At 39.4% G+C, this 13506-nt stretch overlaps 1 protein-coding gene across 2 annotated transcripts in view; it reads left to right on the forward strand.

Annotated features, from left to right (window-relative positions):
• Window positions 1–13501, forward strand: part of PARL (presenilin associated rhomboid like) — a 54392-nt gene extending 40891 nt beyond the window's left edge. Inside the window, exons 8-10 of one of the 2 annotated variants that reach the window (XM_070372623.1) lie at window positions 10566–10667; window positions 10805–10902; window positions 13178–13501. In XM_070372623.1, coding sequence (XP_070228724.1) covers window positions 10566–10667; window positions 10805–10902; window positions 13178–13289 — 312 coding nt within the window. In that variant the 3' untranslated portion in view covers window positions 13290–13501. The remainder of the gene's footprint in view (window positions 1–10565; window positions 10668–10804; window positions 10903–13177) is intronic. The other variant, XM_070372629.1, reaches the window with a different exon arrangement.
• Window positions 13502–13506: the final 5 nt, after the last annotated feature.

Genomic DNA, 13506 nt, shown 5'->3' on the forward strand with positions numbered 1-13506 from the left:
TTATGGTATCATATCTTACATTTAAGTCTGTAAGCCCTTTTGAGTTTATTTTTGTGCGTGGTGTGAGGGTATGTTCTAACTTCATTGACTTACGTGCAGCTCTGAGACTTTCTCAGCACCACTTGCTAAAGAGGCTATTTCCTATTTTGTATTCTTGCTTCATTTGTTGAAGATTAATCGGTCTGTGGGTACCGCCCCCACCTCTCTGTTGTGCTCCATTGAGCTGCATGTCTGTTTTTGGGCCAGTGCTAACACACTGTTTTGATTACTGTGGCTTTGTAGTAGTGTCTGAAGTCTGGAAGGATTACGTCTCCTGCTTTGTTCTTTTTCCTCAGGATTGCTTTGGCAATTCTGTCTTTTATGGTTCCATGTAAATTTTAGGATTATTTGTTCTAGTTCTGTGAAAAATTTCATGGGTAATGTGATAGGGATCTCATTAAATTTGTAGGTTGTTTTAGGTAGTATAGCCATTTAAATAGTATTAATTATTCCAAGCCTAGAGCATGGGATATCTTTCCATTTCTTTGTATCATCTTTAATTTCCTTTATTTTGTAGTTCTGAGCATATATCTTTCACCTCCTCGGTGAGGTTTCTATTATTTTTTATGTGATTTTAAAGGGGATTGTTTGTTTACAGTCTCTGATATTTCATTGTTAATGTAAAAAAAGGCAACTGATTTCTGTATGTTGAACTTGTGTCCTGCTACCTTAACTGAATTCATTTATCAGTTCTAGTAGTTTTTGTGTGGAGTCTTTAGGGTTTTCTATTGATATATATATAGTAGCTTGTCATTTGTGTATAATGACGATTTTACCTCTTCCCTACCAATTTGGATACCTTTTATTTGTTTTTATTGTCTGATTGTTGTGGCTTGGGCTTCCAATACCATGTTGAAAAGAAGTGCTAAGAGTGGGCATCCTGGTCTTGTGCCAGATTTTAGCAGGAAGGCTTTCAGCTTTTCACCATTGAGTATTATATTGGCTGTGGGTTTGTCATAAATAGCGTTTATTATGTTATGTTCCCTCTGTACTAATTTTTGTAAGGGTTTTTATCACGAGTGAATGTTAAAATGTATCAGATGCTTTTTCTGTATCTGTTGAGATGGTCCTGTGGTTTTTGTCTTTTCTCTTGTTGATGTGTGTTACATTGACCGATTTGCATATATTGAACCCTCCTTGTGACCTGGGGATGAATCCAGCTTGGTCATGGTGTGTGGCTTTTTTATATGTCGTTGGATTCAGTTTGTTAATATTTTGTTGAGATTTTTTTCGTGTCTATATTTATCAAAGATACTGACCTGTAATTTTCTTTTTTGGTATTGTCTTTGCTTTTGGTATCCGGCTGATGTTGGCTTCATAGAATGTCTTTGGAAGTGTTCCTTTCTCTTCAGTCTTTTGGAAGAGTTTAAGAAGGAGCAGTATTAAGTTCTTCTTTGTATGTTTGGTAGAATTCCCCAGCTAAGCTATCTGGTCCTGGAGTTTTGTTTCAGGGATTTTTCTTTAAATTTTAGATTCTGTTTCATTTCTAGCGATTGTTCTGTTCAAATTATTTATTTCTTCTTGATTCAGTTTTGGTAGACTGTATGTTTCTAGAAAGTTGTCCGTTTTTTCTAGATTGTCAAATTTCTTGGCATATATTTGTTCATAGTATTCTCTTAATGGCTTTTTGTGTTTCTGTGGTATCAGTTAGGATTTTTCCTCTTGTATTTCTCATTTTGTTTATTTGGATCTTTGCTCCTTTCTTCTTGGTGAGCCTGACCAGAAATTTGTCAGTGTTGTTGACCCTGGCAAAGAACCCGGTGTTTACTGTGTTGGTTTTTTTTCCCCTGTTATCTCTATTTTATTTATTTCCTCTCTGATCTTTAATGTCTGCTTACTTCTGCTAGCTTGAGGTTTTGTTTGTTCTTTTTCACATTCTTTTGGGTGGTGGGTTAGGATTGAGGTTATTTGAGATTTTTCTTGTGTCTTAAAGAAGGCATTGTATTGCTGTGAACTTCCCTCTAAGAGCTGCTTTTGCTGCATCCCATAGATTTTGTATGGTTGTGTTTATAAATAGTTTATCATTGGCTGAATTTGCATACCAATATTATGATAATCTGCTTGCTGTAACTTCATTGATTTAGCTTATCACTGATCTAAACTATACATAAACTGATTTCTCATGCTGAGTTAGGAGAGTATCTTCAGTCTCTTATAAAGTTGCAAGTGAAGCAAAATGATAGCTAGTGCAGATTCATTTGGCATTTCATTTTGACTTATCTATAGTGTTCTGGAAGGACAGGGAAGCCTGGTGTGCTGCAGCCCACGGGGTCACAGAGTTGGATAGGACTTAGTGACTGAACACCAATAGTGTTCTGGAGTCTATCTCTTTGTATAACTTTTTAACCTCTGCTCTGGGTACTACAATCTGTGTATATCACTACCACAATCTACTTGTGGTATCATTTTACCAGTTTGAGTGAAGTGAGCCTTATCTCACTTTTTGCCCCATACCTTCTCCAGATTTTAATTGTCTTAAATATTTCCTCTGCATACATTTATGATTTTTGCTTCAACCAATAAATATGAGTTAGACAATTCCAAGACAGAAGGACAGTCTATTGTATTTACACATAATTTTTTACTTTTTCCCTGATTCGTTCTTTCTGATGTTCGAAGATGTCCTCCTCTTGTCATTTCATTGTGTAGAAAACTTCTCTTAGCCATTCCTTCAGCCCCTAGCCAGTTAGGTCTGCTGTGACGGATTCTCAAGTTTTCTTTGTTCTGAGAGTGTTTTAATTTCCGTTTCATTGTTTTTTCTTCCCTTCATTTCTGAAGGATATTTTCATTGGATATAAAACTCCAGGCTCAGTTCTTTCAGCAATTGAAAAATGTTGTGCCACTTTTTTTTTTTTGACCTCCATAGTCTCTGAAGAGAAATTCTTTGTTGTTCAAGTAGCTTTTCCCCTTGTAGGTAAGATGTCATTTTCTAGTACCACTTTCTAGACCTTTTCCTTTGTCTTTACTTTCAGAAGTTTGACTGTGTGTCTTGTCATGGACATCTGTGTTTATCTTGTGTGTGGTTCGCTCAGTTTCTTGAATATTTAGGTTTATGTTTTTGGGAGTTGGTCAGCCGTTTCTTCAGATACCTTTTCTGCCTTGCCCTTTTTCTTCTCTCTTTCTAGGGCTCTGACATGATGTTAGATAGTTTATTATCCCTAAAACCTCAGTAACTTTTTTTAAAGTCTGTTTTTTCTCTGTGGTTCAGATTGGGTAATTGCTATTCTGTCTCAAGGTAACTGATTAATTATTTCTGTCCTTTCCATTCTTCTTGAGCCATTTGTTGTTTTTATTTAAGTTATTACAGTTTTTAGTTTTCATTTTTCTTGATACCTTCTATTTCTTTGAGCCTTTCTATTTCTATGCTGTTTCTTTTTTAACTTGTTTAAAGCATGTTTGTGATTGCTTGTTGAACCACTTTTATGATGGCTGCTTTAAAATGCTTGTTAAATAATTCTAACATCTGTGTCAACTTGATGGTTGGTATCTATTGATTGTCTTTTCTCATTTGAGTTGAGATTTTTCTGGTTCTTGGTGTAATGGGTGACTTTAATTTTGATTTATTTTTTTGGCCAGGACATGCTACTTGGGAGATCTTAGATCCCCGACGAAAGATTGAACCTGGGCCACGGCACTGAAAGTGTTGAGTCCTAACCACTGGAGCTGCAAGGAATTCCCTGATAAGTGATTTTTAAGTGAAACCTGGACATTTTGGATATTACATTATGAGACTCTAATCTTAATTAAATCTGTGTGGCAGGCCTCCTCTGACAGTGCTCTGATCACTAGTGCCGGGTGAGGTTGGTAGTCCAGGTTCCCCACTCCAGCTCCTTTGACAGTGGCGGGGAAGGGCTCTTGTTGCTGCAGGGTGGGGAGTTCTGGCTCCTCAGTAGACCTCTGCTAATACCGCTCTGTCTAGGAGGAGCAAGAGTGCCTTATTACTGCTGCGTGAGTGACCTCCACTGACACCACCCTGTCAGAGGGTGGGGTGCCTTGTTAGTCTTTAAGAATGGAAGTCCAGACTCCACTCAGCTTTTGCTGATGGGGATCAGGCCGTGGTTGTTTCTGTTGTGTTTGTCTGGAGTAGAGTGGTTGTTGTCTGAAAACTTTTCTGTCTTGCTAGACTGCTTTCTTGCTCCTTTGGCTAGAGTGAGCGTTTTTGGGTACAGACCTATTTTGTTTGAGTTCATTGGTGTTTCCAGGTTGTGAGCTTCGCCAGGGCCGAGTCTGAGCAGCATGAGGCCAAAAGAAAACTCACCACTATGTTGTTCCTTGGCTCCTAAGGTTTCTAGCTGGGCTGCTTTCCTTTCTCAGCTTTTCAGAGTTTTTTTTTTACTTGTTTTACATAAAACACCTGGGGTTTTTAGCAGCATGTAGCTTGCAGAAGCAAAAGGCTTCTTAAAGCAAATTGATTTAAAATTCATAGTTAAAATCACCCACAAAAAGCTTTTATATGATAACATACATGAAGATTAAATAAAGAAAAATACTTAGGAAAATTGGTTTCCTGAGTTGACCTTTATGCATATCACTTTTCACTTTCATGCATTGGAGAAGGAAATGGCAACCCACTCCAGTGTTCTTGCCTGGAGAATCCCAGGGATGGGGGAGGCTGGTGGGCTGACGTCTATGGGGTCGCACAGAGTCGGACACAACTGAAGTGACTTGGCAGCAGCATAGGCTGTATAATCAAGTTATGAGTGGAGAATAAAAGATCCTTACCTCTAACCAAGGAGGCAGACTTCTAGGGTCTATATGGGTTTGGGTTCATGACTCCCTGAAAGATTTGTTCTGGCTAGAAGTTCAACATCTGCCCCCATAATCTATTAGCATGGTGGTGGTTCAGTCACTAAGTCATATCTGACTCTTGCAACCCCATGGACTGTAGCCCACCAGGCTCCTCTGTCCATGGGATTCTCTAGGCAAGAATACTGGAGGTGGGTTGCCAGTTCCTTCTCCAATCTATCAGCATATACTATATTAAAAAGAGTGGATGTCAGTGTCACTGAGAATTTGAAAGTTAAAGAGTAACCCCTCACCTTTCATGCCTTATAGCAGATATGTAACTTATGTATCCTAGATTTTTAAATAAAGCCTTACAAAGTCAGCAAAACTCAGAAGAAATCAGGTTGAGACCTTATTTTCTGAGAAAGGAAAAAAACCCAGTAAAATTAAACTTTCTCTCCAGTGAAACAAACATAACGTGGTTAGCTGAATTTAAAGACGAGCATTAAAATCCTATACCATCTAAATTGCTTCCCCATTGTTGTTTGTTCAGTTGCTCAGTCGTGTCTGACTCTTTGTAGTTCCATGAACAGTAGCACGCCAGGCTTCCCTGTCCTTCACAGTCTCCCAGAGTTTGCTAGACTCATGTCTATTGAGTCGGTGATGCTGTCTCTGTCGCCCCCTTCTCCTGCCCCCAATCCCTCCCAGCATCAGGATCTTTTCCAGTGATTTCACCCTTCACGTCAGGTGACAGTGTTGGAGCTTCAGCATCAGTCCTTCCAGTGAATATTCAGGATTGATTTCCTTTAGGATGGACTGGTTGGATCTCCTTGCAGTCCAAGGGACTCTCAAGAGTCTTCTCCAACACCACAGCTCAAAAGCATCCATTCTTTGGCACTAAGCTTTCTTGTGGTCCAACTCTCACATCCATACATGACAACTGGAAAAACCATAGCTTTGACTAGATGGACCTTTGTTGGCAAAGTGATGTCTCTGCTTTTCAATATGCTGTCTAGGTCTGTCATAGCTTTCCTACCAAGGAGCAAGCGTCTTTTAATTTCATGGCTGCAGTCACCATCTGCAGTGATTTTGGAGCCCAAGAAATTAAAATCTGTCACTGTTTCCATTCTTTCCCCATCTGTGTGTCATGAAGTGTTGAGACCAGATGCCATGATCATAGTTTTTTGAATGTTGAGTTTTAAGCCAGCTTTTTCACTCTTCTCTTTCACTTTAAAGAGGCACTTCAGTTCCTCTTTGCTTTCTGCCATAGGGGTGGTGTCATCTGCATATCAGAGGTTATTGATATTTGTCCCAGCAATCTTGATTCCAGCTTGTGCTTCATCCAGTCTGGCATTTTGCATGACATACTCTACTTATAAGTTAAATAAGCAGAGTGACAGTATACAGCCTTGACGTACTCATTCCCAATTTGGAACCAGTCCGTTGTTCCATGTCCATTTCTAACTGTTGCTTTTTGACCTGCATACAAGTTTCTCAGGAGGCAGGTAAGGTGATCTGCCTTAAAGAGATTCCCATCTCTTTAAGTTTAAGAAAATTTAAGAATTTTCCACAGTTTGTTGTGATCCATACAGTCAAAGGCTTTAGCATAGTCAATAAAGCAGAAGTAGATGTTTTTCTGGAATTCCCTTGCTTTTTCTATGATCCAACGGATGTTAGCAGTTTGATCTCTGGTTCCTCTGCCTTTTCTAAATCCAGCTTGTACATCTGGAAATTCTTGGTTCATGTACTGTTGAAGCCTAGCTTGAAGGATTTTGAGCATTACCTTGCTAGCATGTGAAATGAGTGCAATTGTGCAGTAGTTTGAACAGTTTTTGGCATTGCCCTTCTTTGGGATTGGAATGAAAACTGACCTTTTCCAGTCCTGTGGCCACTGCTGAGTTTTCCAAATTTTCTGGCATATCGAGTACAGCACTTTAACAGCATCATCTTCTAGGATTGGAAATAGCTCAGCTGGAATTCCATCACCTCCACTAGCTTTGGTTTGTAGTAATGCTTTCTAAGGCTCATTTGACTTTGCACTCCAGGATGTCTGGCTGTAGGTTAGTGTCACACCTTCGTGGTTTTGTGGGTCATTAAGACCTTATTTGTACAGTTCTTCTGTGTATTCTTGCCACCTCTTCTTAATATCTTCTGCTTCTGTTAGGTCTGTACCATTTTTGTCCTTTATTGTGCCCATTTTCTATGAAATGTTCCCTTGGTATCTATAATTTTCTTGAAGAGATCTCTAGTCTTTCCCATTCTGTTTTCCTGTCTTTCTTTGCATTGTTCACTTAAGAAGACTGTACCTTTCCGTGCTATTCTTTGAAACTCTGCATTCAGATGGGTATATCTTACCTTTCCTCCTTTGCCTTTTGCTTCTCTACCTAGTTGCTTGTAAGCCCTCCTCAGCAACCATTTTGCCTCTTTGCATTGCTTTTTCTTGGAGATGATTTTGGTCACCACCTCCTGTACAGTGTTAACAAACCTCCTTCCATAGTTCTTCAAGCAATCTGTCTACCAGACCTAATCCCTTGAATCTATTTGTCACTTCCACTGTTAATCATAAGGGAGTTGATTTAGGTCATATTTGAATGGCCTAGTGGTTTTCCCTACTTTCTTCAATATAAGTCTGTATTTTGTAATAAGAAGCTCATGATCTGGGCCAACTTCCAGTTTTGTTTTTGCTGACTGTATAGAGCTTCTCCGTCTTCGATTGCAAAGAATATTATTAATCCAATTTCAGTATTGACCATCTGGTGATGTCCATGTGTAGAGTTGTCTCTTGTGTTGGAAAAGGGTGTTTTCTATGACCAGTGCATTCTCTTGGTAAAACTCTGTTAGCCTTTGCTTCATTTTGTACTCCAGGGCTAAATTTGGCTGTTACCCCAGGTGTCTTTTGCCTTCCTATGTTTGCATTCCAGGCCCTTATGATGAAAAGAACATCTTTTTTTGGTGTCAGACGGTCTTCATAGAACCATCCAGTTTCATCATCTTCAGCATTAGTGGCTGGGGCACAGACTTGGATAATTGTGATGTTGAATGGTTTGCCTTGAAAATGAATGGAGCACCCAAGTACTGCATTTCAGTCTCTTTCATTGACTGTGAGGACTACTCCATTTCTTCTGAGGGATTCTTCCTTCTTTATCAACGATTATTTTCTTCATCTAAAGTGCTCATTGTTTTGTTTAGTTGCTAAGTCATGTCCAGCTCCTTTGCGACCCCATGGACTGTAGCCCACCAGGCTCCTCTATCCATGGGATTTCCCAGGGAAGAATACTAGAGGGGGCTGCCATTGCCTTTGTAGGGGAATCTTCCCGACCCCGGGGTTGAATGCAGGACAGCTGCATTGCAGGCCTTTGCAGTTCCAGCGGATTCTTCACTGCCGAGCCACCTGGCAAGCCTGAAGTGCTCATTACAGAAATTTCAATAGTAAAGAAAAGTCTTAATAGCCATTCTTTGTAAAGCCAGTTTTTTTGTGACTGTAACTTATTGTACTTATTATTTTAAAGATAGACAGTCCCATTATCCTTCTAAAATTTTCTCAAAGTGACCTTTATCTATACAGATTTAAAAGTATTTATGTGTCTGAATAAATGGCAACTTGCTTTTTATTTTTTTAAATGATATTTTATTGTATTTATTTTTTGGTTGTACTGCACAGCTAGCGAGATCTTAGTTCCACAACCAGGGATCAAACCCTGACCCCTGGCAGTAGAAGCGTAGATTCTTAACCACCGGGCCACCAGGGAATTCTCACAACTTGCTGTTTAGGAAAATGTTTGGCCTACTCTATGCAGAGATTCTTTATTTTCACCTTTTTTAGTTAGAAGCTTTCAATGAAAATGGACCTCCCCCACTTAAAAAAAAAAAAAAAAAAAAAGGCTGTGGAAATGGTCCAGCTTTTAGGAGAGCAAAGAGACAGGACAACTATATGCAATAAATGGGGGAAAACAGCCACAAGGTCACTAGTGGAACAATTAACAAAACTGGAATATGTTCTGTAGATTAAATGAAAATATTGTATCAATATAAAATTTCTTGAAATTGAGAACTATTTTGTAGGATATATTAATATAAGGAAGTATACGCTGAAGTATTTAGAAGTAAAAGGGTCTGATATATGCCACCTACTCTCAAATGTTTCAGGATAAAAAAGTATAGAGAGAAAATAAGTGAAATGTGGCAGAATGTTAAAAGTTAAACCTGGTTCAGGAGTATTTTGAAGTTTTCTTCAAAGTGAAACACAGACCTAAATGTAAAACCTAAGATAAAAACTTATAGAAGAAAACATAGAAAAAACTCACTGTGATCTCACATTAGACAAAGACTTCATAGTTGAGACACCACAAAGCAGGACCCATAAGAAAACAAATGATAATCAGGCTTCATGTAAGCTAAAAGTTTACACTCTTCCAAAGACAGTGTTAAAAGATAAGATAACATGCTAAAAGAAAATATTTGCCTGTCAGAAATCTGATAAAAGATGTGAGTCAAACTATATAAAGAAATTATAGAATGGGCAAAAGTTTGAACAGATGCTTCAGAGAAGGTATGAGTAACAAATAACCACAAGAAAAGATGAACGTCATTCATCATTAGGAAAATGAAAATAAAACCCACACTGATATCTCATCACTATATCTCAAAGATGAATAGATCATCCCAGGTGCTGGTGAGGACGTGGAGAAACTGGAGTCTCATGTAATGCTGATAGAGAAAAAAAACAGTAATACCACTTTGGAAAAGTTTGGCGGTTGCCAGACTCCCCATCATAGCTGATCATGCTTTGTTGCTTTTACTATTTTAGTCTTTCATGCCAGTCTGTCAGCTCCATTAAGGCAGGAGTTGTTGACTTTATTCCCTCTGTATCCTCAGTGTCTAGCATAGGGTCCCACTGTTTGAATGAATCATGATCTTGAGATTTAATGTAAACAAGGGATTATGATCCAGTTTCTCAGTTATTGTACCATCCAGAGCAATTGGTAACATGTGTGACATTAAGAAAGTTTAGTTAAATTATCATAATTTATCCAGCAGGTATTTCATAGCCATCATCAATTTAAATTATGAAGATTTGTAGCAATGTGGAAAAACACTATAGATGATAAAACTGTATAGCGATTATAATTTCAGTTATAACAAGAGATGGTTGACTTACTGGTCATAAGGTTGTGAAGTTTTGATTATTTTTATTCTCAGATACAAGGTTGTGAAGGAAAGTGCTTCTCAAGCAGGCAGATGCATGTGTGTCCCTGGGAGGATTCTGTGAGGGGTGGGTCATGGAGAGCCACGGGACAAATTTGGCGTGCTTTCCTGGAGCAGAACATTTGTCAAATTCTTTTAAGGAAAATATTTAGTGTTATGAAATAGGATACAAAGTTCACATGAGTTATGATAAAGCATTAAATTTGGGAAGAGTTGCACACATGTGCGTATCGGGAGAAATCATGCTCACTCGCTGATTGAAGGAGTTCTCTTGAGGTTTGAGAAGTCCATTTTTAGTGTCTAAATATGGTGATGCATGTGACACAGTAACAAGGTTCCTGAAGTTTGTCAAGTGCTGACACTGTTACATCTTACTGCCTGTAGGTAGTCCCTGCCAGGTGGTTACTGTATCCTGGGCATGGGGCCCCTTTGCTTGTTATTTTGTACATGAGTAATGGAAAGCTGTTTAACTCTGTGCTCCCCTAGAAATGTATGGCTGTAAGCTTTCTGGAGGAAGTATTTCTGCTTTAGACTTCGCAGTCCTAAACAGTTGCACAGTTAGAGTTTCACATTTTCCCCTGTGTGTTGGTTTGCAGTCTGGCGCAATCATGACTGTCCTTGCCGCCGTCTGCACTAAGATCCCGGAAGGGAGACTCGCCATCATCTTCCTTCCAATGTTCACGTTCACAGCAGGGAATGTGAGTATTTTTATGACGTGAAGTGCTGGGGACAGGGTGATATTTTTACATTGACTGAATTCTTGCCCTTAAATTAGAAATGTCAATGCTGGAACAATCAAAGTTGTATCAGTTCTGTTCTCTTTTCTGGCTTTCAGGCCCTAAAAGCCATTATTGCCATGGATACAGCAGGAATGATCCTGGGATGGAAATTTTTTGATCATGCAGCACATCTTGGGGGAGCTCTCTTTGGAATGTAAGTCTGAATATGACTGAGTGACATTTCTCTGGTCCTCTCCTTCCCTACCCTGGAGGAAGGCAGAGTAGAGTAGAGCAGTTAGTTCAGGTATGGAAGCAGGGCAGGTAGGGTTGCGAGGGCAAGGAAATCGCAGTGTGGTTTGCTTTGGTCTTGAGCCGCTTCACATGTGCAGTGGGAATGGGAGACTCTTGGCCCTTCTCCTGCCTTGGTCATTTGTAGAGAGAGACCCTCTGTGCTTTTACGCTACCCTTAACCTCATATCACCCCAACTCATGACCTGTCACAGTTCCTAGTCCTTCTTGGATACTGTTCCCCAGCCCCCAGTCTGTGCTGTATTCCTTCCCCTACTCTCCAGCCACCTCTGCCCTGCCCAGTCCCCACCCTGCTGACCTCAGCAGTGCTGGGCAGACGCCCTGAGTGGGTGGAACTCGTCCTCTGCCTGCGGTGAGTGAGCTGGTGCCCGCAGCATGGCTGGAGTAGAGACCAGATGTCATCAGTGAGGAGCATCTGTACCCAGCTCCAAAGCCTTCCCGCCCGTCACACCATAGTGATTACAGTTGTCCTGTAATCTTGTTACAAGATCTCCCACTTGTGGTTCAGGCCTAAAACATAGCAGTGCTGTAGCGACGCCACCATAGAACTTTAGACAGATGAGAGGCCCTTCAGTAGACTGTCTGTCTGGTGTGCTGGATCCATGATGGCCCCTGTTTTCTTGCATAAATGTTACCTTTGGCCTTTATTTGATTTTTACTTTATTTCATGACAATGGGAAAACTTAGTTTTTCTTAATTAAAAAAAAAAAAATCTATTCTTAGTGGAGCAGTTTTGCCCAGTAGGCGGTGGAACTAAATGCCATTATGCCATTTATAATTTTCAGTGATGATTAAAGAATAGCATGTGTGAGTTCGAGCTTTAACAGCAGCACATTATAAATAGTAAGAACTGACCTGATATTACAGTATGAGAAACAGAAAGAGTAATGAAAGGGGTTCCGTTTTATGAACTCTAAATTTACCTGTATACTTAAATGTGGACTTGAAGGAGCTTTTCCTCAGCAGTTTTTTATTTTTCTCAACTATAATTAGATGACCTTTTTCTGTTCTGAAAACTGGATCAGGTGCATTTTTAAAGTCCAGGATCTGAAAGGCAGAGGAATCCTTTCTTTTTGCTGTTTCTAATTTCAGCTCCTTTCATTTACTCGATCTCAGTCATATCCAGAATTCATCTTTTCTGACATCTTTAATCTAGATTGAGAAATATTTACAAAATGGTAGAGATTCTATTAGTAACCTTCTGCACATTTCTTTGACTTTATGTCCCTGGAGCACATTTTATGATTTTCACCTTGTACTGCTGCAGTAGTGATAGCTAATGTTTATTGAATATTTACTATGTGCCTAAGCTAAGGTCTAATTTAATACTCTTAAAATCCTGTGAGATATTCCAGCTTGTAGAAAGGAAGCTGTTGAGGGATTGTCCATGGTCACACAGCGAGTCATTGCAGAGCTGGAGTTTCAGACTGAGCACTAGACTGTGATGCTGCTGCCAAGAAGAGGCAGAAGTTAGTTTGAAATATTTTCCTAATTTTAATTTAACCAAATGACCAGTTACGTTTGAACTTAGGAGTATAATCAAAACAATGTACCCATACGATTAAAGTATTTGACTCTTTGCTTGAAATAAGGTTAAAAAGATTTTAGAAGACACTTTATTAATGGAAAGTCCTGACAAGTGTTTTGTTTCTTCTAAGAGTTTTATAATTGCATTTGAATCTTAGGGTGGTCTTCTTTCTCTTGTTTTAAGTTTAGCCATCATTATTAGTAAATTCTGACTCTTGACATTTCTTACACTTGACATAATAAAAAAGAGTCCAGATTTAGAATCAGTCTGACCTGTGAGTGAGTCCTTGATTGACCACTTAGAAGCTGTTAGTGTTTGGGCAAATGACGTTCTTTCAGACTCTATTTCTTCATGTTTGTACATGGGAAGAGCGATAGTACTTTACTTGCGGGGCTGTCGTGAATTAAAAGTAGTATGCGTGTGGTGCTTTCGGAGTAGTCACGTTTGGTTCCATTCTACTTCCATCTTTCATATAGTCTGTATATTAAAGGTAAGTCACTGATCTGTGTTAAATAATCAGCCATTTTCATATGCTGGATAGTAGGTGACAGTGGCATTTGGTTTTTAAAATGTCAGCGTGGGATCATGGTGCTTGTTATTTGTATGTCACACTGTTTGAATGTCGGACCTGGTTTGTTCTTCTTCTCCCCAGATGGTATATTACTTACGGTCATGAACTCATTTGGAAGAACAGGGAGCCTCTAGTGAAAATTTGGCATGAAATGAGGACTAACAGCCCCAAAAAAGGAGGTGGCTCTAAGTAACTGGGGCTGGACAATACTGGCGCGTCCGGTCTGTGCTGCCTGAAGGCCCAGGAATGCAGCGGCCCTGGAGTGACCACATCTTTGCTCCTGCCTAGAAGATACTCAGCATCTAGCTTTCCCAGTATTTTAAACTGTCCCCAGAACATGTCTCATTAGAAAGTGAATTATGACAAAGTTGTGAAATAAAGATTTATATCTCTCTAGTTTGTAAACAGAG

This window comes from Bos mutus, chromosome 1 (assembly GCF_027580195.1).
Source record: "Bos mutus isolate GX-2022 chromosome 1, NWIPB_WYAK_1.1, whole genome shotgun sequence".
Classification (NCBI taxonomy): Eukaryota; Metazoa; Chordata; class Mammalia; order Artiodactyla; family Bovidae; genus Bos; species Bos mutus.